Source organism: Lagenorhynchus albirostris, chromosome 12, assembly GCF_949774975.1.
Source record: "Lagenorhynchus albirostris chromosome 12, mLagAlb1.1, whole genome shotgun sequence".
In the NCBI taxonomy this organism is placed as follows: domain Eukaryota; kingdom Metazoa; phylum Chordata; class Mammalia; order Artiodactyla; family Delphinidae; genus Lagenorhynchus; species Lagenorhynchus albirostris.
Genome location: NC_083106.1, coordinates 14,815,667 through 14,833,851, shown reverse-complemented (window position 1 = coordinate 14,833,851; position 18,185 = coordinate 14,815,667). Strand labels below are relative to the sequence as shown.

General features: G+C 44.1%; 1 protein-coding gene across 10 annotated transcripts in view; it reads left to right on the top strand.

Annotated features, from left to right (window-relative positions):
- Nucleotides 1–18,185, top strand: part of MTHFD1L (methylenetetrahydrofolate dehydrogenase (NADP+ dependent) 1 like) — a 196,167-nt gene that overhangs the window by 130,828 nt on the left and 47,154 nt on the right. For all 10 annotated transcript variants that reach the window (XM_060168048.1, XM_060168051.1, XM_060168054.1 and 7 more), the window contains 2 exons: nucleotides 12,766–12,873; nucleotides 15,004–15,156. In XM_060168048.1, the coding sequence (XP_060024031.1) occupies nucleotides 12,766–12,873; nucleotides 15,004–15,156 (261 nt within the window). The remainder of the gene's footprint in view (nucleotides 1–12,765; nucleotides 12,874–15,003; nucleotides 15,157–18,185) is intronic.

The window sequence follows — 18,185 nt, the reverse complement described above, 5'->3', positions numbered from 1 at the left end:
TGCATGGAATATCTTTTTCCATCCCCTCACTTTCAGTCTGTATGTGTCCCTAGGTCTGAAGTGGGTCTCTTGTAGACAGCGTATATATGGGTCTTGTTTTGTATCCATTCAGCAAGCCTGTGTCTTTTAGTTGGTGCATTTAATCCATTCACATTTAAGGTAATTATCGATATGTATGTTCCTATGACCATTTTCTTAATTGTTTTGGGTTTGTTTTTGTAGATCCTTTTCTTCTCTTGTGTTGCCCACTTAGAGTAGTTCGTTTAGCTTTTGTTGTAGAGCTGGTTTGGTGGTGCTCAATTCTCTTAGCTTTTGCTTGTCTGTAAAGCTATTGATTTCTCCATCAAATCTGACTGAGATCCTTGCCGGGTAGAGTAATCTTGGTTGTAGGTTCTTCCCTTTCATCACTTTAAGTATATCATGCCACTCCCTTCTGGCTTGTAGAGTTTCTGCTGAGAAATTAGCTATTACCTTTATGAGAGTTCCCTTGTACGTTGTCATTTTTCCCTTGCTGCTTTCAATAACTTTTCTTTGTCTTTAATTTTTGCCAGTTTGATCACTATGTGTCTCGGTGTGTTTCTCCTTGGATTTATCCTGTATGGGACTCTCTGCACTTCCTGGACTTGGGTGGCTATTTCCTTTCCCATGTTAGGGAAGTTTTCGACTATAATCTCTTCAAATATTTTCTCCGGTCCTTTGTCTCTCTCTTCTCCTTCTGGGACCCCTATAATGTGAATGTTGTTGCATTTAATGTTGTCCCAGAGGTCTCCTAGGCTGTCTGCATTTCTTTTCATTCTTTTTTTTTATTCTGTTCCACAGCTGTGAATTCCACCATTCTGTCTTCCAGGGCACTTATCCGTCCTTCTGCCTCAGTTATTCTGCTAGTGATTCCTTCTAGTGTAGTTTTCATTTCAGTTATTGTATTGTTCATCTCTGTTTGTTTGTTCTTTAATTCTAGATCTTTGTTAAACATCTCTTGCATCTTCTCGATCTTTGCCTCCATTGTTTTTCTGAGGTCCTGGATCATCTTCACCATCATTATTCTGAATTCTTTTTCTGGAGGGTTGCCTATCTCCACTGCACTTAGTTGTTTTTCTGGGGTTTTCTCTTGTTCCTTCATCTGGTACATAGCCCTCTGCCTTTTCATCTTGTCTGTGTTTCTGTGAATGTGGTTTTTGTTCCACAGGCTGCAGGACTGTAGTTCTTGCTTCTGCTGTCTGCCCTCTTGCTGGTGATGTGATTCTATGTATATAAAACTCAGCATGCTGCTAGTGTTGGACGGTGTCCTGCAGAGGCTGGGGGTGGCTGTGGCTCACCGTGAGGACAGGGACACTGGCAGCAGAAGTTCTGGGAAGTACTCCTTGGCGTGAGCCCTCCCAGAGTCTGCCATTAGCCCCACCAGAGATGATGACCTTTCTTTTTATGCCCTTATCCCTGTACTGTTGTCTCCTTCTCAAGGCCTTTGACCTCCTCTGGCTCTTTCCTGCTTGTCCTCAGACCTGCACTTGGTCTGCCTGTTCCCACCAGTCCTTTCTTCAGCCCTCTCCTTTCCTCCTTTTGTGCAATTGAATGTTTGGCATGTTTTGTAGGAAGCTGTCCCTTATATTTCCAGTCAGTTAAGTATCTTATTCAGAATCCGTGTCTCTTCCCTGTGCTCTCATGTTCTGCTGTCTTATTTCTGGTTGAGCTCTGGTCATCCATCTTGAACTGCTTCTAGCCCTTCCCTCATCAGCCTCTTCTCCTCTTGCCTCCTTTTCATGATTCAGCTCCAAATTCCCACACTGCCTCAATACCACATCCTTCTGCAAACACATCTTAAATCGCTATCAAAACTAGATTGTTTCCAACACTGGCCTCTAGGTTCTTTGTCCAGACTCCTTTGGCCAGCAGTGTATCACTCACCTCCTTGGCCTACCCCTACCGCTGCCTCACCCATCTGTGTTTGACAGGTCTCTTCAGATCTGAACCTACTGTTAGATCCAACCCAACTTTCTCAATGCATCCTATTCAGCCCTTTGTGATTCTGGCAAAGCATCCCACAGCTTTGTCTCCTTGAAGCTAGAAATAGCACCTGATGAGAAAGGAACAGTGGTCTATATCTATTTCACTTGTACATGTCACAAGGATTCCTTTGATTTCATTTAAGTGCTTTCTTCTAATAAAAAATGGAATGTCACTATGGCAAAAGTTTCTAGAAATGCATTTCATCGAAAATTATGGGCCAAGCAAGAAAGACAGGGATGTAAAATGAACTGTCAAGGTCCCACCACGTGTTAGCTAGTCACCTTCTGCCATCATTCCATCCATCCCTTGGTCTTTCTGACTTAAATTCAGATGACACGAGAAGACTCAGTAGGGAAAGCATCCATTTTCTCAGCCTGAAAAGCAAGCAACATTATTTAAATATTATCACAGGTGTATTAAAGACCACTTGAAAAGGAAAACGACAACCTTAGGACTGGGGGAGGACATCACTCAAAACAGCACCGGCTTCCACTCACCCCAGGATCTGAGAGGTTAGGGATTTGTCTTAGCAATCATTTTATTTCCGAAAATGATTTATTTTTCCTTTCATGAAAGTAGTTTACTCCACCCTTGAGTGAGACTTTTAATCTTAGACCAGAAGATTTTTCTTTGACAGCCCTGCTCCAGTAGATGAATGAGGGAGGTATGACTCCTGCCCAGGAAAACAGAGGCCAGGCTGCACCTCGTGTTCATTCATATTAGTCTCACAACACACTGAGGTTTGCACGTAACTTCATGCCAGGAGGAACAACAGGTGTGTCATACATGCATATCATTAGGCCAAGCAAGTGCTCAGGCCACTACCAGCCCTTCCCCCTCCTTTGGGTGAGATCATTAAAATCACCTATTCCTGTATATTGCTTTCTTTTGGCGTTGCTGTAATGTTCTGTTTAAGAGTATACAGCACAGGGCTTCCCTGGTGGCGCAGTGGTTGAGAGTCCGCCTGCCGATGCAGGGGACACAGGTTTGTGCCCGGGTCCGGGAGGATCCCACATGCCGCCGAGCGGCTGGGCCCGTGAGCCATGGCCGCTGAGCCTGCGCGTCCGGAGCCTGTGCTCCGCAACGGGAGAGGCCACAACAGTGAGAGGCCTGCGTACCGAAGGGAAAAAAAAAAGAGTATACAGCACAGGGAACTCTGCTCAATATTTGTAATAACCTAAATGGGAAAAGAATTGGAAAAAGAACAGATACATGTATATGTGTAACTGAATCCCTTTGCTGTACACCTGAAACTAGCACAACGTTGTAAATCCACTATACTCTAATATAAAATAAGAATTAAAAAACAAAACAAGGGCTTCCCTGGTGGCGCAGTGGTTGAGTCCACCTGCCGATGCAGGGGACGCGGGTTCATGCCCTGGTCTGGGAAGATCCCACATGCCGCGGAGCGGCTGGGCCTGTGAGCCATGGCCGCTGAGCCTGCGGGTCCGGAGCCTGTGCTCCACAACGGGAGAGGCCATAGCAGTGAGAGGCCCGTGTACTGCCAAAAAAAAAAAAAAGAATAAAAATAAATAAAATAAGCACTTTATTTTTAAAAATAAAATTTTAAAAAATTGTTTAAATAAAATTAAGAATCGAAAAAGAGAACAATAGTGAGGAAAAAATCCTCAACTAGGAGTAAAAATCTAAAATTTTTCCACTAGATGAAACAAAATTCAAATGAATTCATATTCAATGAGCAAATTTTAAACACAAACCTCTGTGTATCACTCAAGATTGCTCTGTTAGACACTATGTTGATCCCTTTGCATATTTGGTCCTATGAAATATAGTCCTCAAGATGTCCAACTACAGGAAATTGGAGAAAGAAAATTCCTGTGACCTGAAGTAAATCAAACTGAAGGCAAAAAACAAACAAAAACGAGTATACAAGGTCACCCTTGTGATTTGAATGTGAATTCCGTATCATCACTTCACATGGACAAATGCAGACTTTCTGGCGATGAGCCTTCTTTCCTTTCTCAGACCCCAGCTATCTCCAACATGTGTCCTGGTTGTCTCAGGAGAGCGAGATTCTTCTGGGATTCTTCTGGGTAGACCTGTTGCTCAGGACCAACAAGCCAGTGGGACGAGCCACTCCAGGAGCTGGCTCATGGCAGTCAGCACATACACCTTGGGTAGCTCAGATGTGCTGGTTTCCAGCCAGCGACATGCTTTGTGTCAAAGACACAAGGGTCTGTTGTTCTCACTCACAACGCAGAGCTGCTCCCATGACACCAGGGTATGTTGTAGTGAAGCCCTTGCTCCTGGTGGAAGCTGGTTTCGCATTACATACTTTTATTTGAGGTACAGGAAAGGCCATTTACCAAACTGCACTTGTAGATCACTGAAAATTCATGCTTCATTTTAAATACAAAATACAAATTGAAATAATTACTGTATGTCCAGAGATTTTTATTCGACTTATAAATTTACTAATTGATTCCTCTCCTTAAATATTTCATGAGCATTGAAGTACTTCAAGCCAACATCACAGCATAGGAACACTTAACTTATGTGAATTCCAATCTAGGCTTCGGTAAAACAAAAGAACAATGTAGTTTTCGTTCAGTGTAATGGCTGAGGCAACAGCAGTGTGTTTCAACACTTCAACAGTTATGTGCTTAAGAGATAGTGGAATATTGATAATAAGAGTACTGTGTCATGTTTTCATGGGTCTTCTAAGAGACCTTCAGGGCTGCTGGCTTTAGAACCTGACATCTAAGTAAGATGAGATGCCACTATATTATAAAACCTTCATACTTCTTTATTTTCCTCAATTCTGTCAGCTTCATTTTTTTTAATTGAAGTATAATTGATTTACAATGTTGGGTTAGTTTCTGGTGTACAGCAAAGTGACTCAGTTTTATATATATATATATATATATATATATATATATACACACATACACACACACACTCTTTTCAGAAAAGAATATATATATTCTTTTCAGACCCTTCCATTATAGGTTATTACTAGATATTGGATATAGTTCCCTGTGCTATACAGTACTACCTTGTTGTTTGTCTATTTTATATATAGTAGTGTATATATGTTAATCCCAAACTCCTAATTTATCCCTTTTGGTAACTGTAAATTTGTCTTCTTTGTCTGTGATTCTATTTCTGTTTTGTAAATGAGTTCATTTATATCATATTTTTAGATTCCACGTATAAATGATATATTTGTCTTTTTCTGTCTGAATTACTTCACTTAGTATGATAATCTCCAGTTCCATCCATGTTGCTGCAAATGGCATTATTGCATTCTTTTTCATGGCTGAGTGGTATGGCATTTTATATATGTACCACATCTTCTTTATCCATTCAACTGTTGATGGACACTTAGGTTGCTTCCATGTCTTGCCTATTGTCAATAGTGCGGCAATGAACATCGGGTGCATGTGTAATGAGTCCAGTGGTCTTTTCAAGAAGGATATGCTATCTAACTTTGAGTACTGTAGCTTCTATGAGCCTGGGTCACCACCACCACCATCACAAGGAATGTGGTAAAGAGTGAAGACCCCTACATCCTCCAGCCTACCTTCCTGGTGTCACTCAGCCAGGATTCTGGGTGGGCATACTCTAAGCAAAAGACCGTAGACAATACGACCCCCCCTTCAGGGTTCTTTTCTAGAGCTAGAAAGAACTGCTGCCCAGTTCAGTAGCCACTGGTCATAGAAAGCTATTGACATTTAAATTAACTAAAATTAACAGCTCATTTCCTCGGTTACACTCGTCCCATTTCAACTACTCACTAGCCACATGAGGCTGGTGGCTACTAGCCTGGAAAGCATGGTTGTAGAACATTTCCATCATCACAGAAAGTTTCCATCGGAAAGCTCTCTTCTAAAGTATTTCAGTTATTTTTATACGTTTAAGAGGTTTGGGAGGAAATTAATGAGTATGTTCAGAATTCTATTCTTGGTGAAGATGGAGATTTAACATAATGTTAGTTCCAAAATGAACAAAGATCCTAGTATAGACGCCAGGCTTTGTGAAGTAGCTTATATGAGTACGTTGAGCATAGTACACATAGAGTAGTCCCTCTTTCCAGAAAAGCCTTGTCTTTGCTGCCATTCACACCTTGATAGGCGCCGTTCTCCTCGTGTGAAATAATCTTTCCTTTTATTGCTTATTAAGATCTTTCACATCCTTCAAGCACCATTCAAGTTCCCTTTTAGGTCTTACCAATTTATGCTGACTTCCGTGCCATCCCCTGCAATCTGTGATCTTCCAACTTTAGTAGTAACGTAGAGGCGGAGGCTTTCTCACACACTCCATTCCGTCACTCTTTACCGTGTCATTGTCCCCACCCCATCAGACATTCTTTGTACACAAAATCTCTGAAATTCTTTGTACACCATGACATCTTGAAAGTACTTGCCACAGATGGTTGTTCATTCAGCAGTTGTTTGTGGAGGGCCTACTGATTGGAAGTTACTATCCTAGACATCAGGGATGTAAGGAGGAAAGAGGTGGCAAATAATAGATAAATTTGTAAATATTTAGGAAGTTGGAGTAAAGCCAGGGATGATTAATGCATACCCATTCATAATTTATTTTACCATTTTATTTGTTTTATAAAAACTACCACTTAAAATGAGCAGCACAAGTGAATGTCAAGTTCACATCAAGATTACTGGACATGAAGTTGGCTTTTTTCTTTTTCTTTAAAGATGACACTGCTCCCCAAAATCGAGCAGAGAAACAGCAGGAGGTTCCTTTCCGGGTCTCACAATATAAACAGAAGGTATACAGTGGAGCTGCCTTATCAGGGCAGGTTTCAGTTTTTATATTAAACCCCAAAGTTGTGTTAACTGAGATGTTCTTTTTATTTATTTACTTGTACACATAGGTGAAAGAGAATAATTGTAGCAGGAGTCCCAAGAGAGTTTTGGTCTTGGGGTTTCTAGCTCCATGAGCTGAAGCACATTATTTATCCAGTGTGGGGCTGTGAGACACACACCAGGTGGTGATGGTCCCTCTCGTAGGCTCACTTTGGATAGCTTTGTGCATGTCGAGGCCGGCGAGGGAGTGTCATCTTTTCTGGGGCTGGCGAGGCTGAGGCTGGGGCATGGGAAGTGCAGGATACCAGGAGCTGGTCATGGTGGCTGCTGGGATGCTCCAGGGTCTTAAGGAGGGGAAACAAGTCTCCTGACTGGGACTCACTCACACCACCAGCCCCTGCTCCCCTGCTCTGCCTTCTGTTTGAGTCATCCTGTCATGTGTGGTTGCAGTTTTCCCATAGGAAATAAGACCACAACTACACAGTTCACAAAGTCAGCCTGGCACCTGCTTGAAATTTCCACAGCACTTTCAAATAAACATTAGACAAGGGGCTTCCCTGGTGGCGCAGTGGTTAAGAACCCGCCTGCCAGTGCAGGGGACACGGGTTTGAGCCCTGGTCCGGGAAGATCCCACATGCCGCGGAGCAACTAAGCCCGTGTGCCACAACTACTGAGCCTGCACTCTAGAGCCCACGAGCCACAACTCCTGAGCCCGCGAGCCACAACTACTGAAGGCCGCACACCTAGAGCCCGTGCTCTGCAATGAGAAGCCACCGCAATGAGAAGCCCACATGCCTCAACGAAGAGTAGCCCCCACTCGCCTCAACTAGAGAAAGCCCGCATGCAGCAACAAAGACCCAAGACAGCCAAAAATAAATATAAATAAAATAAATAAATTTATTTTAAAAAAGAAAACATTAGACAGGAAGGCAGTTTAGTTGTTGATAAAAATGTATATTTCCTTACACCCCAAAGAATTGAAGTCTAGAAGAGAAATATTTGTCCATTCCTGCCCCCCCCACTTTTAGCATAGCAGCCTTATTCACAGTAGCAAAAAGGTGGAAACAACCCGTGTCCATCAGTGGATGAATGGATTTTTTTTTAGTGTGGTATGTCCATACAGTGAAATATTATTCAGCCTTTAAAAGGAAAGAAATTTGTAACATGCTACATCATGGTTGAACCTTGAGGTTCATGCTAAATAAAATAAGCCGGATGCAAAAAGATACATGCTGTATGATTCCACTTATACAGGGTACCCTGAGTAGGCAGATCCGTAGAGACAGAAAGTAGGAAGGTGGTAGCAAGGGGCTGAGGGGAGGACAGAATGGGGAGTTAGTGTTTTGTGGGTACAGTTTTAGTTCTGCAGAGTGAAGGGTTCTGAAGATTAGCATCACAGCAACAGGAATGTGCTTAACAGTACAGAACTGTACACGTGAACATGATAAAGATGGTAAATCTTCTGTTATGTGTGTTTTACCACAATTTAAAATTAAATATATGTATTCCTTGAAAAACATTTCGTGTTTAAAAACTAAAAATAAGTCAGTTAAATACCCACTCACACGAATTCCTTCATTGTCATCCATTTGCTGTTACCTTGTTCACGTGTGAGTTTTTTTCAATTATTATAGAAAAGTCACACTCACTTTTCCTTTTCAGATCAATCTAGAGCTCAGTAAATAGTGCATTCTGTTCATTAAATGTGTCATGAGTAGTACTAATCTGTCTTGTTGTTGTTTTGTTTCACTTCCAGGGAAAACGTAAGTCTTTAGTTAGCCCTCTTGCCCTCGCGCCATCATAATAATATTACGTAAGGTTTGTGCAGCGTGACATTTGTAACACACTGCGTGGCTTCAGTGCTTGCAGTGAAATGAGTACAGCAGCATATTCACCTCTCCCACTAGGAATGAGGTTGCATGATTCAGCCAGATCTAAGGGGCTGCGTTCTTCCTTAGCCCTCCTGTCCCACAGCAGCCCACGAACCCCCCACCTGAGCTGCTCTGGAGGGCTGGAGGAGCCCGGATGAACCAGGTTGCATGGGACCTATCACACTGCTTGGGTGACACCATATTCTGTGAGCTGCCTTCCCCTGAAAAAGCGTAACTGTCACATCACATGGAATCCTTGCTTTGTCAACAGGAAGGTCAGAAAATATTTATTCAACTGTATATTGAGAGCCTACTCTTGTAGTCCAGGGGCTGTACTGTATCCCACCTCTACGTGAACAAGAGGTGGTCCTTGGCCTCAAAGAGTTTATAGGCTATTCTCAATTCTTCAGCTAACGAACATGGAATCTTTTACATTGAAGTTACACTCAAGGTTTTCTCTAGCCCAGACTCAACTTTGCACTCCTGCGGTAATTCTGCAACAACCCGGGAGCCATACTCGGCTTACCCTGAACTCTGCCAGAGTAAAACAGCTCTGGTTATTATAGCTTTTCCTTAAACGTTTCCTTCTAATTTGTGTCCTTGCTTCACCTTCTGCCTTCCTGGAAAATAACGATCATTTCTTTCTAGAGTTGTCCCTTCTAGAGGTGGAGATTCTTCTTTTTTTTTTTTTTAAGAATCAACTTTATTTATTTAGTTTTGGTTGCGTTGGGTCTTCATTGCTGCGCGCAGGCTTTCTCCAGTTGTGGCGAGCGGGAGCTACTCTTCCTTGCGGTGCGCAGGCTGCTCATCGCGGTGGCTTCTCTTGTTGTGGAGCATGGGCTCTAGGCACGCGGGCTTCAGTAGTTGTGGCACACGGGCTCAGTAGTTTCGGCTTGTGGGCTCTAGAGCACGGGCTCAGTAGTTGTGGCTCACAGGCTCAGTAGTTGTAGTGCACAGGCTTACTTGCTCAACAGCATGTGGGATCTTCCCGGACCAGGGATTGAACTGGTGTCCCCTGCACTGGCAGGCGGATTCTTAACCACTGCGCCACCAGGGAAGTCCTGAAGTGGAGGTTCTTCTCTGATTTCTCTTATGACATAGTTTACAAAAGGCCCCTTGCCACCCGGTAGATTTCAGCATCAGAGTTTGATCCTGGCACTGTTACCATCCGAGGTCCATCAGTGCATCCCAGCAGGGCATGGGCTTCGCTAGCAGCCACTCATCGCCAGGCCCTGCTGAACCTCTGGTGCCACGTAACACCCAGGTCAGAGCATTACAGGGCTATCGGATGGCAAAGAAGAGAACGCCCACGTGTGCTTGAGGACGGTCAGTACAGGCTTCCTGGAGATGCTGGCCTTTGAGCTAGATCTTAGGGCGCTCAGGGAGTTTTAGCAGAGGTGATCTTGAGTTTTTCTTACTTACGTACATTTTAAGAAGGTCAGACTTGCAGTAGAGTGGAGGGGGGTGTTAGAAGTGAAGAAACCAGTTAGGAAGCTGTCGTGGTAGGCGAGACCTTTAACATCTCAACCAAGAGCACTTTGAAGGGTCGTCTTCCCCACATCCTCGCCCACGCTTGAAATTCTCATACTTTCAGTCTTGCTGATCTCACGGTTGTAAATTGGTTTTTCATCATTTTAATTTGCCTTTCCTTGATCACTAATGAGATTGGGCACTTTTTCATATTGTTATTAGTCATTCTTTTGCCTAGTATTAAATATTTGTTTGTCTTTTTCTGAATTTGTGGGAGTTTTATGCATTCTAGTAACTAATCTTTTAAATATTTGCAAGCATCTTCTCCCAGACTGTTCCTTATGCTTTATCCTTATTTCTGATGTCTTTTTTTTTATATAAATTTATTTATTTTATTTATATGTGGCTGTGTTGGGTCTTCGTTGCTGTGTGCAGGCTTTCTCTACTTGTGGCTCGTGGGCTCTAGAGCGCAGGCTCAGCAGTTGTGGCGCACGGGCTCAGCTGCTCCGCAGCATGTGGGATCCTCCCGGACCAGGGCTCGAACCCGTGCCCCCTGCATTGGCAGGCGGATTCTGAACCACTGCGCCACCAGGGAAGTCCCTCTTTTTTTTTTTTTAATACAAGGAACTTTAAGTTTTGATGTCAGGTCTATAAATCATTTCCTTTAAGGCGGAGTCAGTTGTTACCTTGTTTAAGAAATCCTTCCGTACCTCAGGATAATAAAGAGTTCCCCAATTTTTTCTCCCAATATGTAGAGTTTTGATTTTGAAGATTTTGCCTTTGTTCCATATTGGACTTATTTAGGGGCCTGGTGTGAGGCAGGAATTTAATTTTATTTCTCCAGCCAAAAGTCAGTTGAATAGTCAGTCCTTTCCCTGTTTTGTGCCATGTCTACTATATACTATCCCACACCTGCTGAGGTGTCCTTCTATGTTCTTTGTTATCTTCCCTTGATTAATCATCTCGTCCTGTGCCGATACCACATGGAATTAATCAGCATAGTTTTGTAGTATGATTGATACCTGGTATGGCAGGTCCCTTATCTTCGTTCTTTTGGTTTTATTTATTTTTGAAGTTATCTTACCTATTTTTGCCGTTACTCTTCATTAGGAATTTTAAAATTGGTTGGCCAAGTAACCTAAGTGCTCTTGGGATTTTTATTGGAATTGGATTGAACTAATAGATTAAGTTTGAGAGACCGACCTCTATTCAGTATTGCATCTCCTCACCCATGAACAAAGTATTTCTCTCCGTTGATTCAGATCCTCTTTTATGTCCTTCAGCGAAAGATCATAATGACTTGCACCTTCATTTCTTTTTTATTTGTTGAAACATCCAATATTTCAGTTCCAGACCACAGAGCAACTCTACAGTAATAAAAACTGTAGTAATAAAAAATACATTTTAAAGTAATTTGGGGTACTATCAGATTGGCAGGGCAGAGCTAGCTTTTATTTTCTCCTGTTAGGTGTATATCAGCAGTAATTCATGCAAATTTGCCACTGCCCAGCAAAGTCCTTGAGGTGGGCCATGAGAGGCTTCTGCCCCTTGGCTGACGTCCATTCCATCAGCACTTGGTCCAGCAGCCCTTCACTGAACAGTACATCCACCAACCATCTTCATTACATCTATGTGTTTTCTACCCCCAGTGAAATTAGGAACAATTTTGTCAAATGCTTTGCTTGAATTAAGAATCACTTTATCGGGCTTCCCTGGTGGCGCAGTGGTTGGGAGTCTGCCTGCCAATGCAGGGGACACGGGTTCGTACCCCAGTCCGGGAAGATCCCACATGCCGCGGAGCGGCTGGGCCTGTGAGCCATGGCCGCTGAGCCTGCGCGTCCGGAGCCTGTGCTCTGCAACCGGAGAGGCCACAACAGTGAGAGGCCCGCGTACCGCAAAAAAAAAAAAAAAGAATCACTTTATCCATGGCACATCCCTTCCCTAATGAACCATCCTTGTCTCTGAAGAGGCCACTTTTAGTGTTTCACTAGCAACCTATATCCAAGCGTTGCATCCAACACTGTGGAAGATTTTTCCATCTCCTCCCCACACACTTATTTGCCCATATCTAGTCTTCTCAGATTTGTCCCATTCTCCTTGTTGTCTCATAATTTGCTAAAGTGACACTAGGTTCAACCTCTGGTTTTCCAATAAAGTGTTTGATCACATTAGCATTTATATTAAAATCTCAACCCATTCCTGCTCACCAAAAAAAAAAAAAAATGTGTCCTTTAGAACTGCTACATTTCTGTCATATAACCCAAGTTGAGACCCACTTAAACACCAGCACTATTTAGTTAGGAGACTTATGTTCTGGCTTAAAAGATCACTAAAAAGCATAGTATAAACTTCGTTAAAGGATGCAGTGGATAAGAATGATTTAACTAGATAAGCAGCCTCTGAACAGGTTGAACATCTAAGGCTTCTTACTTGCTAGTTGATCTCTGATCTGAAAATTTCAGGACATTAAGGATGATAGAAGAGAAAAGTGTTTGCTTCAAATACTACAGTTGATGAGGAGGGAATCTGGTAGTGAATTTTAAGCAATTACAGAAAATCTCACTAAGCTCTCCCTTAATTCTTTAACCAGCTTGAAGTTAACGATTTTGTTGTCATTTGTGTTTTCCCAGCTTCCAATTGTGGAAAAGATAAGGACCATCGCCCAGGCTGTCTATGGAGCCGAAGATATTGAACTCTCTCCGGAGGCACAATCCAAAATAGATCGTTACACGGAACAGGTAAAAGTTGTGCATTTAGGGGGGAACATCCAGCTTAGGCTTTTGACATTATTCACCTTGACTTGAGAGCTGGTGTACGTCCCACCAGCTGAACTCGGCTTAATCTACTCTGTGGTCTACAAAAATTGAATGAATGTCCTTGGGTAGGACGTTAACTGTAATTATGGTGAGAGTACATACATCATTGACTTTTCTGGTTATAAATTTGTCTAATACAGGTAGTGTCCATGTTTATCTGTGTGTGTGAGATCTTTAGCCCCTGCTAGTCAGCCAGAAACATTGAAACTGTTCCTGGATGTGCAGCAGTGGAGTCAAGAGTTAACTAATCTGTAGTGCTTCCTCTTACTGTCTTAAAAACGGGAGCATGGTGCCAGGTTAGTCAAAGAGGACGGCAGCACATGAAGTCGGGGGTGCTTGGTATTCTTTCTTATACAAGTGCTTCATCGGCTTGGTGGTGAGATTGTCCACAGTGGCTGAAGGCTCCATCGCCTTCTGCCGTGCACATGGCCAAGGTTCAGCAGCGAGAGTCTAGTCCTGTAATGGTTATGTCGAATAGGCTCCACGGCGGCGTGTTCGGCCACCTTAACCAAAGGGGCCATGTGCCTCAAACACCCCCTCCAGTTTGCTGTGATCAGATAGAAGTCAGAGCTCTTCAAGAGCTTGCTGGCAAAAGAGCTTCATGATGAGTATCACTGATCTATTTTTTTTAATCTCCCAACTCCTAAATTCTATTTTTAAAGCATATTTAATATTTTGTCCTGTGCTACCAGCACTAGCCAGGGTATTCTCCCAGGTTTGGTAAGATAGTCAGCAATTCATTTCTTCTTAGGATTTTCCAAGAGCTTAGAATGCTCTTGGCTTGTGCTTTTTCATAAATGATCCTCAAACATTGCTGTACACACTGGCATTGTTCTGCAGTGGAATTTTCACTCATGTGCAATGAAATGAGTAAAATAAGGTCATTGTCATGAGGTGTTTTTTTTAATAAGTTTTTAATAATGCTATTTAAGGACTATCATTGATTCGAATATTAGGTCCTTCCTGATGTTTTCTCAGGCTTCAAATCTTCTTTCTTTTGTGAAGTAATACGGTGATGGTATATAGCATATTGGGTTCTTAAAAAATATATTCTTACTGGCAAACTTTTAAATTGGCAAACCCATATCAGTTCATAAAAATTATGTCAATATTTGATCGATCTCTGAAACCCACAATTCTGGGCACCATTTCTGTAGGGCAATTGTGATCGCCACCCAGCAGATTTCTGATCCGTATCTAAGAGTAAAGGGAACACCCCACCCCCACCCCCCGTTGATAGTACTCTGAAATCTTCCAAATAGTTCTAGGTTGAATCATAAGAAATTCTGTGTGGGTTACCTCTGAAGATTGCATTCCTTTTATCTCTGTCTGTCCACCGAGGGAATGTTCCTTAAAAGTTATGCGTCAAGTATGTGGTTGCAGTTAATTAGCAAAGTCTCTGAGGAGGCACTGTGTACCCTTAATCGGGACCAGGCAGCGAGGACACTGTCCTTTTTGTGAGACCCCACATGTGACTGCCTCCCCTTTCACCTTTGGAACTCTGGGTCAGGCATCGCCTTTGGTCCTTAAAAATAAGAGGCTTAAATAGTGACCTCATCTTAGTTCATATAATGTAATCGCAGATCAAATAACCATGATTCATAAAACAACACAAAGAGGCTCTTTGCTTCCTGACAGCCTCTAAGAATGAGCGAACAACGGGACTAAAAAGCCTTGTCACAAAGCCTTTCTCCAGATTACCTTTCTGAGTGCCGGATATTAATATCCTTAGAAAGTGGTTTCTACAGCTGCTGCTGCTGCCTGCAGTTATTTGCTTGCCTGCAAAGAACCACCTTTTCTTCAAAGACACACATAATGCTGCCTTTCTGTAACAAGAATTATCCAAAGTAAGTAATCGACACCCTCAACTTGCCAGGTGATGATCTCGTGCAGATGAGTTTTTGTCCCATCTTCTTGTTCAATGAACAGGCAGTAACAAGCACTGTTGTATGTGTGGATCTGAGTCGTGGGGATTCTGTGGAGTGCGGGTCAGACAAGTAGAGGAGATGAGCGTTTATGCTCAAGGAACACGTTTCCTTTCCTTTCTTACAGGGTTTTGGAAATTTGCCCATCTGCATGGCTAAGACCCACCTTTCCCTGTCTCACCAACCTGACAAGAAAGGCGTACCCAAGGATTTCGTTCTACCCATTAGTGACGTACGGGCCAGCATAGGCGCTGGGTTCATTTACCCGTTGGTTGGAACGGTGAGTGTGTAACATTCTCCAGAAACCTTCCCCAGTCTGTGTTGTCATGATGCCTGAAATCCTTATGCTCTGGGAATGCCTTACAGATTGGGTATTGGGAAGTAATTCATAGTATTTGCTCTTTTCCTAAATACTCTCTTCCATGGTGAAAAATGCACCTGCCATCAGGGTTTGAATTTTTCTTTTCTTTATCTTTTTTTTTTTTTTTTTGCGGTACGCGGGCCTCTCACTGTTGTGGCCTCTCCCGTTGCGGAGCACAGGCTCCAACGCGCAGGCTCAACAGCCATGGCTTACGGGCCCAGCCGCTCCGCGATCCTGCGGCATGTGGGATCCTCCCGGACCGGGGCACGAAGCCATGTCCCCTGCATCGGCAGTTCCTAATCTGCCCTGTCTTCAGGATCCCTTGAGTCATAAAGTCGATTCCCCCCTCATAGAACATGGAAGAGAATAATTTGGGAGGAGCCAGTCTGCTGTTGAAGTGGTGGGGTGGCTTAGTGTAGGGCTTCCGGATCTTCACATCACTGCCCTGAGAATGATAAGACTTCACTGCGGTGGGATGGATGGAGGCCACCACCATGTCCAAGAGGCAGGACCAGCCCCCCACCCCAGGGCTGGGGAGATCAGTCTTTCAGCCTTCACCTCTTTGTCAGCACATTAAGGGGGGAGCTCTGCCTAAGAAAATGAGCAAATCACATGAGTTCTCGTTTTTGACCTTGTTGTGACGGGACATTGTTGCTATGGGATGGTTATTGTTATTTCAAAGCTTCTCTTTGGACGGAGGGGAGATAGCACGGAAGTGAAAGCTTATCAAAGCAGTTAAAATCCACGATGATAGGCTTAATACATAAAATGCTTCATTATAGCCACACAGAGATATGGTGGTTTCCCTTGGTTTGTGTTCTCATCATGGGACGCCCCTGGATTAGATTCAGCACAAAAAATCTTGATCATCTCTATTGCTGTCATTGTTGTTACAAGCTGATCAAGTCCAAACAGGAAACATAGCAATTTTTAAAATAAGCCATGTGGCTCTGTTGTTTAGGCAGTGGATGGGTAAAAAGTGCATAATGAGTACAGAGTTGCTTGCCTTCATGTTTACACGTTTCGTCTGATATTGGGCAAAGTGTTTTCAATAAGCGTTTTTTGAATTCTTAATGCCTGTGATGCACAGAGATACTAAGAGGAGTAGCTGTGAGGATATACTAAGAGGAGCCGTGGGCTGAACAGCACAGAGGCATCCAGTATGTGTGGGGTTGGTGTTGGCATTTGAAATACTCTCAGGGCACCGGGGAGGCAGTAGCTATTTCTTACCAGGTTGGGGGCAGGGGGTGTGTGGAAGAAAAAGAGAAGCAACCTCTGAACTGGGGAAACGGTGAATTTTGACTCAAAGGCACAGAAATACATGGTACCCTTCCCAGCGTGGTCCAGTGTGGCTGGAGCTGGACAGGGGTTGAGAGGCTGAGAAATGGGATTAGGGTAGCAACACCAGGCCAAACTGTTAAGGATCTCAGCTGCCATCTTAAAGACCTTGGGTTTTATCCCATGCACACTGGAGAGTTACAGTAAGGTGGGTTTCATGCCTGGTTTTTATTCTCTTTTTTTTTTTTTTTGGCCACGCCACGTGGCTTGCGGGATCCTAGTTCCCCCACCAGGGATCGAACCTGCGCCCTCAGAAGTGAAAGCCCAGGGTCCTCACCACTGGAAAAGAAAAATGTCTGATTTATATTTTAGAAAAACAGCTCTGGTAGCAAAGTGGAGAATGTTTAGAGGAAAGAGAACCAGACCCAGGGAGACATCGGCTGAGGCCAGAGGTAATCAAGGTTGGCATGGCAGCTGTAGAAGTAAATATGGGGAGTAGAGACGAATTCGAGGTATATTTTTATTTATTTATTTATTTATTTATTTTGCGGTACGCGGGCCTCTCACTGCTGTGGCCCCTCCCGCCGCGGTGCTCCGGACGCGCATGCTCAGCCACTGTGGCACCTCCCTTCGCGGAACACAGGCTCCGGACGCGCAGGCTCAGTGGCCATGGCTCACGGGCCCAGCCGCTCCGCGGCATGTGGGATCTTCCCGGACCGGGGCACGAACCCATATCCCCTGCATCGGCAGGCGGACTCTCAACCACTGCGCCACCAGGGAAACCCTCGAGGTATATTTTGAAGGTAGCCACCTGCACGTGGGGCTCGGGGCAAAGGACACTTCTAGCCTGAGTGTAGACGGCGATGCTGTCCGTCGCGGAAGGAGCACAGTCAAGAAGACAGATGGGCAGAGCCAGAAATGCGTCTGGCCAGGACGTAGAGAGCTGAAAGGGCTTATAGGATCTATAAAATGGTCTGTGAATCCATGAGAAATACAGACACAGCACTCAGAAGAAAGGAACAGGCAGGAAGAAGGCCCTGAGAGCTTTAAGAATATACATGAGGGTGGACACAGGGGAGAAGCAAGGATATGCACGAGAGAAATAAGCGGTAAAGGATGGTACTAGGAAAACTGCCATGTTTCCGGAGCCAACGGGGTAACAGGAGCCCTCGAGGGTCTGGGCAGAACCATCGTAGGCGGCACGGGGAGACCAGAGAGTAACCGCAGGAGCTGGCGGTGGAGTTTCCCATTGAGGGAGGCATAGCGACGGTGCTGGAAGAGAGAGAAGGGTTCAAATAAAACAGGTTCTGAATGGTAATTTTAGAAAAGGTGCAACTGAAGGTAAAAAAAAATTCAGATCAGTGGTTCAGGGGGCAGACGGGAAGAGGGGACAGATTGCAGAGGGGCACCAGCGACCTTTTGTGGGTGATGGAAATACTCTGTATCAGCGGTCCCCAACCTTTTTGGCACCAGACACCAGTTTCATGGAAGACAGTTTTTCCACGGATGGGGGAGGGGGGACGTTTCAGGCCATAGTGCGAGCAATGGGGAGCAATGGGGAGCAGCAGATGAAGCTTCGCTCGCTCCCTTGCCGCTCACCTCCTGCTGTGCAGCCGGGTTCCTAACGGGCCGCGGACTGATACCGTTCCATGGCCTGGGGGTTGGGGACG